We start from the raw sequence: 12,831 nt of genomic DNA on the forward strand, positions 1-12,831 counted from the left end.
TCCATTTTGGCCGTTACAGTAGGCGTAGCTTTAGCTCTTGTTGGCCTAGCGTCTAGCCACACGGTGCTTCCGGCGCTAACCTAGCCTTTACTTCAGCTAAACTTGCTACCCTTATTATTTCGCCCCTGCGTGATCTGGGCCCATAACCTGTTGACAGAATCTGGCTATGAGGCGACAATAATGTGGTCATATTACAGTGTTTGTACAGTGTGCCCCCCCCCCCCCCCCTCCCAAATGTACAGTTTTGCTTGTTTGTACAGTGTCCCCCCCCCCCCAACCCCCTCCAATGTAAATTACCCAGTATGGTTGTCAATATCCAATGTACAGTTTTGCTTGTACAGTCGTACAGTGTTTCCCCCCCAAACCCCTCCTACCCAACCCCCCCCCCCCCCCCACACACAACCCCACCCAACCTCCTCCAATGTACAGTTTCTACGTCAAATGTATATACTCCCTTTTCTGGACTATTTTTGTATCACAAACAGTACTGTATTTGCAAATCTGGTATGTCATAATGTATAGATATAGCAGTACTGTCTATCTGTATGTCATGTATGTCATATATGTCCTGATGAATTGAAAATGGGGGACCCTGATGTAAACAAGACGAAAGTCTTTCTCTGGTCTGCATCCCCTTAACAATTGTGTGTATTGAGCTGTACTGTATTGTACCCATTCTGCAATCTGTTAATAAAGTTTTCAATCAATCAATCAATCAGTCAAGAGGCATGGTTTCTATCTTTAGCCTTTGGCGTGGTTTAATTATTCACATGATAAGCAGCAGTACAAGAGCTCTCCTCTCGGTGAGAGGCAGGTGGGGGAAAGAGATAGAGGGGGAGGAGACATCTCTTTAAATACTCGCCACCTGGTGGTAGCATGAGTGGCTCCGCCTAGAGCACCCTCTAGTGGAAACAGTTATATATGCAGTTAGACAGTTACTTGCAATCCTACATAGAACCTCTAACTTTAACAACCTTCTTCACGTGGCTGGTATAGTACTTTAACATACCTTATGTACCTTCTTCACGTGGCTGGTAGTACTTTAACATACCTTATGTACCTTCTTCACGTGGCTGGTAGTACTTTAACATACCTTATGTACCTTCTTCACGTGGCTGGTAGTACTTTATTTACATATTTTAAGCGGGCTGCTCTAAAAGGGGTAACACTAACAGGGAAAGGGGACAGAAATACATCAGAGGTAAGAGAAATAAAACACAACAAACAAACAACCAATAAAAATGACAAGGTATGTAATACATGAAGCAGGCACGTAACAGTTAAAAGGCTGTGTGACAGTTAGACATGTCAGTCAAAAAGCTGGGTGACAGTTAGACATGTCAGTCAAAAGGCTGGGTGACAGTTGCAGGTGTGTAAACAACTCTGTGAGAGTCCGTTTGTCCATTTAATCATCCAGTGATTAAATGGATGATTACTAGATTGCGTCACAATCATTATCAATACCTGATGATATTGGGCTACTGTCGCCTATATCGCTTATATGTGGAAAGCTTGTCTAGTTGACTCCATCTCTCTCTCCCTCTATCCACCCCCCCCCCTCTCTCTCTCTCTCTCTCTCTCTGTAACTGAAGACACTGACTGACTGACAGAGAAGGGGGCGAGACGAGAGTCGTAAAAACACCCCAGGAGTTATTCTGGCAGCGGTCTCTGCAGCAGTCCTCTCACCCTCCTCCCCCGTCTCTCTCTCCCTCCTCCCCCGTCCCGCTTCAGCCGGAACGACCCAACCACCCAATGCGCCGGACTGACACCACTCTTCGCCAGTCGGTCCCGCTGCCCCCCGCCGCGCCACGCGTCTTTTGCCCCGGACACACGCTTATCTCTCTCTCGCTCCCGGCACTTTTTGGACTTATTTATTTGGACTTAACCAACGGGGGGGGGCATCCGACTACAACAACCCACTCTCCAGTGTCTGAATGACGGGTGGCCGGTTCGATTTTGACGATGGTGGCACCTACTGCGGCGGCTGGGAGGATGGCAAGGCGCAGATGGTGGCACCTACTGCGGCGGCTGGAGGATGGCAAGGCGCACGGGCACGGCATATGCACCGGGCCCAAGGGGCAGGGCGAGTACTCGGGGTCGTGGTCCAACGGCTTCGAGGTGGTCGGGGTCTACACCTGGCCCAGCGGAAACGTGTACCAGGGCTACTGGGCGCAGGGGAAACGCCACGGACTTGGCGTGGAGTCGAAGGGGCGCTGGATCTACCGGGGAGAGTGGACGCACGGATTTAAGGGCCGATACGGTGTCCGCCAGAGTCTGAACACACCGGCGAGATACGAGGGGACTTGGAGCAACGGCCTGCAGGACGGATACGGGGTTGAGACGTACGGGGATGGAGGTGAGAGAGAGAGCGAGCGAGAGAGAGAGCGAGCGAGAGAGAGAGAGAGAGAGAGAGAGAGAGAGAGAGAGAGAGAGAGAGAGAGAGAGAGAGAGAGAGAGAGAGAGAGAGAGAGAGAGAGAGAGAGAGAGAGAGAGAGAGAGAGAGAGAGAGAGAGAGAGAGAGAGAGAGAGAGAGAGAGAGAGAGAGAGAGAGAGAGAGAGAGAGAGAGAGAGAGAGAGAACCACAGCAACAGTGTATTTCGGGGTATCTTTCTAGCTGAATCGCAGTCCTCCATGCTGCGCTGATTAACCCAGCTGAATAACAACACGGTGATGGCATCATGTTCCCCGATCTTTACCTCGACACGAATGACCGAGATTTGATTATTTTAGTAACTGCTCGGAAATAACAGCCTACACCAGTGTAATTCCAATGCTGGTCTGTGCTGTGTGCCACTGGTTTAGCTGGTGGACCAGCACAAAACCATCATGCATTATGCTGGTCTTTGCTGATATAACCATCATGCATTATGCTGGTCTTTTCTGGTATAACCATCATGCATTATGCTGGTCTTTTCTGGTATAACCATCATGCATTATACTGGTCTTTTCTGATATAACCATCATGCATTATACTGGTCTTTGCTGATATAACCATCATGCATTAAACTGGTCTTTGCTGGTATAACCATCATGCATTAAACTGGTCTTTTCTGATATAACCGTCATGCATTACACTGGTCTTTGTTGGTATAACATGCATTATGCTGGTCTTTGTTGGTATAACATGCATTATGCTGGTCTTTGTTGGTATAACATGCATTATGCTGGTCTTTGTTGGTATAACATGCACTATGCTGGTCTTTGTTGGTATAACATGCATTATGCTGGTCTTTGTTGGTATAACATGCATTATGCTGGTCTTTGTTGGTATAACATGCATTATGCTGGTCTTTGTTGGTATAACATGTATTATGCTGGTCTTTGCTGGTGTAACATGCATTATGCTGTTATTTACTGATATAACCATCATGCATTATGTTGGTCTTTATTGGTATAACATGCATTATGTTGGTCTTTATTGGTATAACATGCATTATGTTGGTCTTTGTTGGTATAACATGCATTATGGTCTTTGCTGGTATAACATGCATTATGTTGTTCTTTGTTGGTATAACATGCATTATGCTGGTCTTTGCTGGTATAACATGCATTACACTGGTCTTTGTTGTATAACATGCATTATGCTGGTCTTTGTTGTATAACATGCATTATGTTGGTCTTTGTTGGTATAACATGCATTATGCTGGTCTTTGCTGGTATAACATGCACTATGCTGGTCTTTGCTGGTATAACATGCATTATGCTGGTCTTTGTTGTATAACATGCACTATGCTGGTCTTTGCTGGTATAACATGCATTGTGCTGGTCTTTGTTGGTATAACATGCATTATGCTGGTCTTTGTTGGTATAACATGCATTATGCTGGTCTTTGTTGTATAACATGCACTATGCTGGTCTTTGCTGGTATAACATGCATTATGTTGGCCTTTGTTTGTATAACATGCATTATGCTGGTCTTCGTTGGTATAACATGCATTGTGCTGGTCTTTGTTGTATAACATGCATTATGTTGGCCTTTGTTGGTATAACATGCATTGTGCTGGTCTTTGTTGGTATAACATGCACTATGCTGGTCTTTGTTGGTATAACATGCTGCATTATGCTGGTCTTTGCTGATATAACCATCATGCGTTATGCTGGTCTTTCTTGGTATAACATACATTGTCGGCCTTTGTTTGTATAACATGCATTATCATATTATGTTGTTCTTTGTTGGTATAACATACATTATGTTGTTCTTTGTTGGTATAACATGCATCATGTTGGCCTTTGTTGGTATAACATGCATTATGCTGGTCTTTATAACATGCATTATGCTGGTCTTTGTTGGTATAACATGCATCATGTTGGCCTTTGTTGGTATAACATGCATTATGCTGGTCTTTATAACATGCATTATGCTGGTCTTTGTTGGTATAACATACATTATGTTGTTCTTTGTTGGTATAACATACATTATGTTGTTCTTTGTTACTATAACATGCATTATGCTGGTCTTTATAACATGCATTATGCTGGTCTTTGTTGGTATAACATGCATTATGCTGGTCTTTGTTGTATCTATGGGTATAACATGCATTATGCTGGTCTTTGTTGATATAACATGCATGGGGTCATCCCTATGTTCCCCGGGTTCTATGTTCCCCGCGTCCTATGTTCCCCGATTGATTGATTGATTGATTAAAATTTGTATTAATTTGTATAATTTTATTAATTATTAATGTCCGCCTTGTTTCGAACTGGTTAAGCTTAGGCCCTCTTTCGAAGTTGGTTAAGGTTAGAGTTTGGAATCATGGCTGGTGGTCTGACTATCTATCCGTCGCTACCGGGGAACATAGGACTTGGGGGAACATAGACATGCTCCCACATGCATTATGTTGTTCTTTGTTGGTATAACATGCATTATGCTGGTCTTTGTTGGTATAACATGCATTATGCTGGTCTTTGTTTGTATAACATGCATTATGCTGGTCTTTGTTTGTATAACATGCATTATGTTGTTCTTTGTTGGTATAACATGCATTATGCTGGTCTTTGTTTGTATAACATGCATTATGCTGGTATTTGTTGGTATAACATGCACTATGCTGGTCTTTGTTTGTATAACATGCATTATGCTGGTCTTTGTTTGTATAACATGCATTATGTTGTTCTTTGTTGGTATAACATGCATTATGCTGGTCTTTGTTGGTATGACATGCATTATGCTGGTCTTTGCTGGTGTAACATGCATTATGCTGGTCTTTGTTGGTATAACATGCATTATGCTGGTCTTTGTTGGTATAACATGCATTATGCTGGTCTTTGTTGGTATAACATGCATTATGCTGGTCTTTGTTGGTATAACATGCATTATGCTGGTCTTTGTTGGTGTAACATGCACTATGCTGGTCTTTGCCGTGTAACTTCCATTATGCTGGTCTTTGCTGGTGTAACATGCATTATGCTGGTCTTTGTTGGTATAACATGCATTATGCTGGACATGCATTATGCTGGTCTTTGTTGGTATAACATGCATTATGCTGGTCTTTGTTGGTGTAACATGCACTATGCTGGTCTTTGCCGTGTAACATCCATTATGCTGGTCTTTGCTGGTGTAACATGCATTATGCTGGTCTTTGTTGGTATAACATGCATTATGCTGGTCTTTGTTGGTATAACATGCATTATGCTGGTCTTTGCTGGTGTAACATGCATTATGCTGGTCTTTGTTGGTATAACATGCACTATGCTGGTCTTTGTTGACCAGTATAACATGCATTATGCTGGTCTTTGCTGGTGTAACATGCATTATGCTGGTCTTTGCTGGTATAACATGCATTATGCTGGTCTTTGCTGGTGTAACATGCATTATGCTGGTCTTTGCTGGTGTAACATGCATTATGCTGGTCTTTGCTGGTGTAACATGCATTATGCTGGTCTTTGCTGGTGTAACATGCATTATGCTGGTCTTTGTTGGTATAACATGCATTATGCTGGTCTTTGTTGGTATAACATGCATTATGCTGGTCTTTGCTGGTGTAACATGCATTATGCTGGTCTTTGCTGGTGTAACATGCATTATGCTGGTCTTTGCTGGTGTAACATGCATTATGCTGGTCTTTGCTGGTGTAACATGCATTATGATGCTGGTCTTTGCTGGTGTAACATGCATTATGCTGGTGACGGTCTTTGCTGGTGTAACATGCATTATGCTGGTCTTTGCTGGTGTAACATGCATTATGCTGGTCTTTGCTGGTGTAACATGCATTATGCTGGTGACGGTCTTTGCTGGTGTAACATGCATTATGCTGGTCTTTGCTGGTGTAACATGCATTATGCTGGTCTTTGCTGGTGTAACATGCATTATGCTGGTCTTTGCTGGTGTAACATGCATTATGCTGGTCTTTGCTGGTGTAACATGCATTATGCTGGTGACGGTCTTTGCTGGTGTAACATGCATTATGCTGGTCTTTGGTGGTGTAACATGCATTATGCTGGTCTTTGGTGGTGTAACATGCATTATGCTGGTCTTTGGTGGTGTAACATGCATTATGCTGGTCTTTGGTGGTGTAACATGCATTATGCTGGTCTTTGGTGGTGTAACATGCATTATGCTGGTCTTTGGTGGTGTAACATGCACTATGCTGGTTTTTGCTGGTGTTTTCCAGCAGTCTATTAGTAAAGTGAGTCATGGTGTATTGGCTACTTAGATGACGGTGTGGGGGGGCCGGCATAGAGGTCACGTCTAAAAATAGACAGACCAGCACCAGCTACATTCTAGCTACAAGGAAAATCAAAATGCTTTTTTCAACACGGCGCAGTCAGACCTGATGTTGATGTCGAGGCCTATTGATCCATGCGATGGCGTTCACTCACTGATCCTGAATCAGCTGAGACACGGTCGCACACCCGCCAGGGACACTGGCTTATTCAAACATGACAGAAGTTCACTCACTGATCCTGAATCGGCTGAGACGCGGTTGGTGTTTCTGAAGAAGAGGTGCAGTGGCCTGTATCAGGATGACATGATGACTGCTCTGGTTGCTACAGTAAACATAGTTACAGTATACATAGATGTGGAAATCTGGATTCAACACTAAACGACACATATCTTCTCAGACGGAGATGAGAGTCCACGTGGCCTATCAGACTATCATCTTTTGCGTGAAATAGTTTGAGAACCACTGGTATATCTGAAAAGAAAACTATGTCTCTGACCAGAGAAACAGAGAAGAAGAAACTAAAAATATTTAATGTCTTGACTGCAGAAAGGGAGATATATATATATAGAGAGAGAGAGAGAGAGAGAGAGAGAGAGAGAGAGAGAGAGAGAGAGAGAGAGAGAGAGAGAGAGAGAGAGAGAGAGAGAGAGAGAGGAGAGAGAGAGAGGAGAGAGATAGAGAGAGGGAGGAGAGGGAGGGAGGGAGGGAGAGAGAGGAGATAGAGAGAGGAAGGAGAGAGAGATGAGAGAGATAAGCGGGAGAGAGAGAAGAGAGATAGAGAAAGAGGGGAGAGAGAAAAAAGGGGGGAGAGAGAGAGAGAAAGAAGGAGAGAGAGGGAGAGAGAGGAGAGAGAGAGAGAAAGGAGAGATAGAGAAAGAGGGGAGAGAGAGAGAAAGAAGGAGAGCGAGAGAGGAGATAGAGAGAGAAAGGAGAGAGGAGAGAGAGAGAAACAGGTGAGAGAGAAAATCCAATTAGCCATCAATCAATCAATCAATCAATCTGTAGTAGCCTACTTAAAGACAATGCTAGCTTTGTGGTCAGTAGTGCAGTCAAAGCTATATACACACAGAGTCTGAGCACACTTTTACTATTATATTCTAGTTCTATCACATTGTACAGTTCACCACTTATAAAGATGTTTCTTACAACCGCTGTCACAACTAGGGGTGGGACGATACATCGATCCAGATCGATACATCGATGTAATTATCAACGATCAAATCGGATCGATGCGATGTAATAAGATCGATTCATATCGATACTCTTATTTTGAAAATCCTGTGGCGAGTCTCATAACTGATTGTGTTAAATGGGCATATGATATCATCTCATATCGATCGCAGGCACCTGAATCTAATCGTATCGTATTGTATCGTGAGAGACTTTGTGATATCGGCAAATATCGTATCGTTGTCCAAAGAATCGATATCGTATCGTATCATGATGAAACTGGTGATTCCCACCCCTAGTAGGGGTGGGACGATACATCGATCCAGATCGATATATCGATCTATTATCAATTATCAAATAGGATCGATGCAACGTAAAAAGATCGATTCATATTGCGATACTCTTATTTTGAAAATCCCCTCGTGAGCATATCCGCCCGGCTGCAAAAACAACAACAGTAGCTCAGCGCAGCTCAGCGTGTGTAGACGTTAGACAGCATTGCTTCAGAGTCCGCCTATTTTGCCCGAAATAAGTGCCTGTTGTTTTTTTTCCCCACAAGGGGTCAAATGCATCTAACATGCTTTCCATCCTCGCCATTCCTTTATGCCCACGTCGCGTTAAATACCGAAATTAACGTTGCGTTAGCGTGAGCTAACTAAGCTAAGCTGATAGAGCCATAGAGAGACTGCATTCTCGAGATAGCCCCACTAACAGGATCTGGCCGGTACTTCACCTTCTGACTCCCAATATGCCTTTTCCAGCCAAAATACAGCGCTGTGATAGGATATTAATATCGAGAGAAAAAAAGAAGAAAAAAAACAAAAACAGTGAACAGGAGGTCTATTTGTATTAAAAACAAGATTGTTTTTCATTTAAATGTCTGGAAGAGATCAAAAATAAAAATGTCAAATGATATTTCCATTGCCTTTTTTGTTGTTGATTTAAATGTTACTGATTGTGTTAAATGGGCATATAATATCGTCTCATATCGATCGCAGGCACCTGAATCGAATCGTATCGTATCGTGGCAGACTTTGTGATATCGGAAAATATCGTATCGTTGTCCAAAGAATCGATATCGTATCGTATTGTGATGAAACTGGTGATTCCCACCCCTAATGCCCAGATTGCGGACCTTTGGGGATGGGCAGATGGAGCAGCCGTCTATATCGAGGGTGAGATATCCAACCTTCCGGAGCAGGGCCTTGCGTGCCACAACCATGAGCTCAGTTTTATTGTTGTTCAGTTTGAGAAGGTTAGATGACATCCATGTTTTTATTTCATGAAGGAAGTTGACCAGCGAGCATGGGGGGAGCTGGGTGGATGGTTTGGTGGAGAGGTAGAGTTGTGTGTCGTCAGCGTAGGAGTGGAAATTGGGGGGGAGCATGTAAATGGTGAACAGAATTGGGCCAAGTGGCGAACCTTGGGGGACGCCTTGGTTGACTGGGGCCGGGGTGGAACTGGAATCGCAGATGGTGATAAACTGTGTCCGGGTGGTGAGGTAGGATTGAAACCAGGAGTGCTGAGCCAGTGATGCCGAGGTTGTCAGATAGGTGGTTGAGGACGATGGAATGGGAAATTGTATCGAAGGCTGCAGAAAGGTCCAGGATGATGAGGATGCTAATGTGCCACAGTCAGCTGCAAGGAGGAGGTCGTTGGTGATTTTGATGAGGGCAGTCTCTGTGCTGTGGTGAGTTCTGAAGCCAGATTGAAAAGGCTCATAGAGCTGAGTGAGCCCGCTGTGACCTGCTCATCTCCCCATGAGAAACCATTAGTACATTCAGGTAGTATTCTCATGACAGCTCACTGGTTGTCATTTAACCACAATCACCTGCTATATGATTACAATCAGCCGTCATTTGCCTACCAAGATGTCTGTGCTGGGACACTTGTAAATATACGCCAGTCTAATATACAGTGTGGAATAAACATGTTGTTACTTGAGACGTGGTGTAGCTCCTCCCCCTCATGACGCTGGTCCTCTGTGGCAGCGGCAGGTGGCCAGAGAGCGTTTGTTGGAGACCCTGGTGCATCTTCAGCAGGTGTCTCAGGGTCACAAGCCCTTCGCCTACACCCCTGAGTGGAGCGGCTGGGACTGAATTAGCCTTCACCTGCAGGAGGGTTCCAACTGTGGACTCTCATCGCCCACAGCCATCTGGAGCTGCTCTCAGCTGCTCTTAGCCGCCTCCCCGGTGGCTTTCTTCGCAGGTCCTCAAAGCTCCACAGAGGCTTTTAGCTCTTTCTCATGCATGTCTCCCCCCTCTGTCTCTCCTCTCTCTCTGTCTCTCCCCCTCTCTCATTTCTCTATTGCCCCTTTTCCTTGGAACTTGCTTTACTTTGCTTGCAGGTCTGCAGCCATTATTGCTGGATTATGAATAGCACCAACTTTAGCCACGGTACCGTTATCAAGCTAAGCTAGCTGACCTAGCTCGTCTTCCCCGCATTGACATTTGATAACGTTAGTCAGCTCATGCTAGTCAGTAGCTACTTGACTTAAATACGATTCACCGTGGGTGCATTATTGTTGATAGACGGACAGTGTCAGGTCCTGGAGAAAGGATAGGCGATCATCTGATTTGATGTAACGTTAAAGCGGATGTTGTTCCAACTAGCTAGCTTTTCAGCTAATGCTATCATAACACCAGCAAGCAAAACACATCCCGTCCGAGCTTCCCGTCACGTGTACGCTCTCTTGGGGACAATGGAATTTAAGAAAGTGTATCTGCTGTTAAAATGACAAACAGCATCACACCTTAAAACACGTTCATTTTATAACCCTCACTCTCCGCAGGAGATAAATGACGTCATGGGATCGGAGGCTAGAATTGACGTGTACTCGCCGATACCGATACCAGCATTTTAGGCAGTATCGGCGGCATTTCCGATACTGGTATCGGTATCGGAACAACTCTACCTGCCGGTACCGGGTACTTTTTTAGTACCTGCTTTGTCGAGGTTCCAAGCGAGTAGAAGCGATACCAGAAAAGTGACGTGAAACACTGCAGACCACTGATTGGTCAGAAGAGAGAAGCGTCACACGTTGGAGCATCCTGCACAAAACACAACACCGCCATCTTTATTTAGCCTCGCGTAGGATATATTATTTGTTTGCAGCAGGAACACGTGCAATAAACAAAAAAGGATACATTCACTGTGTATTCTGCCTCATTTATTGATGAAACAAAACCAACATCAACACAATTTACCACCAAGAGCAGAGAGTTTAGTCTCACAAAAAGATAGCTGATTTGTTAAAGGAAAACTCCAACATTTTGGGAAATTAGCTTATTTAACATCTTCCCTGGAGTTAGACAAGAAGATACATACCTTTTTTGTCTCTGTGCGTGCATTTTAGCTTTGGGAATAGACGCTCCGTTAGCATAGCTTAGCTTCATCACTGGAAGTGAGTAGGGGCCGGAGCCTTACAGTGCCTTACAGTGTATTGCAAGGTCTGACATTGACCAAACTTGTAATGCATGACCTTGGTGGGCTCTAGGTCAACTCCTGAAAAGGGGGTCAATGTCAGACTTTGCAATCAAAAGTTAGGGGGCTAATAACCCTTGCCATAATTTCAGTGTGCCCCCTAACTTTTGATTGCAAGGTCTGACATTGACCCCCTTTTCAGGAGTTGACCTAGAGCCCACCAAGGTCATGCATATCAAGTTTGGTCAATGTCAGACCTTGCAATACACTGTAAGGCACTGTAAGGCTCCGGCCCCTACTCACTTCCAGTGATGAAGCTAAGCTATGCTAACGGAGCGTCTATTCCCAAAGCTAAAATGCACGCACAGAGACAAAAAAGGTATGTATCTTCTTGTCTAACTCCAGGGAAGATGTTAAATAAGCTAATTTCCCAAAATGTTGGAGTTCCCCTTTAAGCTTGTTGTTAGCTTACGTGCTAATGTGAATGCGTTTTACCATTATAAGAGTTAGCATTGTGGCTAGCATACAATATAACTCGCTATTGATTGTTTGTACTAGTAACGTTAATGCTAGTAGAATAGACACAACGTGAGGTAATCATCATCATCCATTTCAAACCGGTTATTACCTAATAATGCTAACGTTAGTAGAATAGACACGAGAGGTAACGTTAACGTTAGCAGAATAGACACGAGAGGTAACGTTAACGCTAGTAGAATAGACACAACGAGAGGTAATGTTAACGTTAGCAGAATAGACACGAGAGGTAACGTTAACGCTAGTAGAATAGACACGAGAGGTAACGTTAACGTTAGCAGAATAAACACAACGAGAGTCTGGTTAATGTTGTTATTGATTGATTGATTGAAACTGTGTTTACTCTGGCTTTCTCCAAGCCCCCACGGACATAGCTATGCTCACGGAGCTCTCATGCTGTACGCCAGCGGCCCACACGGAGATGAAATGGAGTACTACCTGCAGTGGAAAACGAACGAAGTACCAGGTACCTAAAGCGAGTAGAGTAGAGTAGAGTAGGTTAGAGTCGAGTAGGTACTATGCAATGGAAAAGAGGCATATCCCTCTCTGTCTATCTAGTTCCTCCTCTCTCTCTCTCTCTCTCTCTCTCTCTCTCTCTCGCTCTTTCTCTCTCACTCTACTCCCTCTCCTCTCTCTGTCCTCTCTCTCTTCTCTCTCTCCCCTCTCTCTCCCCCCTCTCTCTCTTCTCTCCCCTCTCTCCCCCTCTCTCTCTCTCTCTCTCTCTCTCTCCTCTCTCTTCTCTCTGTCCCCTCTCTCTCTGTCCCCTCTCTCTTCCTCTCTCTCTCCAGTAAGGCTGACCTTCGATTTTTTTTTGCCAATCGAAGCTTCAGGGCCGAGCTTCGATTTTAATTCGAAGCTTCGAATTAAAAATAAACATTTTTTCTTTTTTTTTTATATATATATATTTTTTTTTATCTTATGTTGTGGGACTAGTACAGCACTTTGGTAAACTTTGTTGTTTTTAAATGTGCTCTATAAATAAAGTGGATTGGATTAATGAATTAAGTAGCCCCTTTCGTGACTGTGACGCAACACG

General features: G+C 44.1%; 1 protein-coding gene across 1 annotated transcript in view; it reads left to right on the top strand.

Annotated features, from left to right (window-relative positions):
• Nucleotides 1–1,934: 1,934 nt before the first annotated feature.
• The window catches only part of jph1b (junctophilin 1b), a gene marked incomplete at its 5' end in the record, with an annotated part of 63,050 nt that continues 52,153 nt past the window's right edge, over nucleotides 1,935–12,831 (top strand). Inside the window, 2 exon segments of the mRNA XM_084327900.1 lie at nucleotides 1,935–1,988; nucleotides 1,990–2,356. Coding sequence (XP_084184026.1) covers nucleotides 1,935–1,988; nucleotides 1,990–2,356 — 421 coding nt within the window.

This window comes from Notolepis coatsorum, assembly GCF_963971535.1.
Source record: "Notolepis coatsorum genome assembly, chromosome: 13".
In the NCBI taxonomy this organism is placed as follows: Eukaryota; Metazoa; Chordata; class Actinopteri; order Aulopiformes; family Paralepididae; genus Notolepis; species Notolepis coatsorum.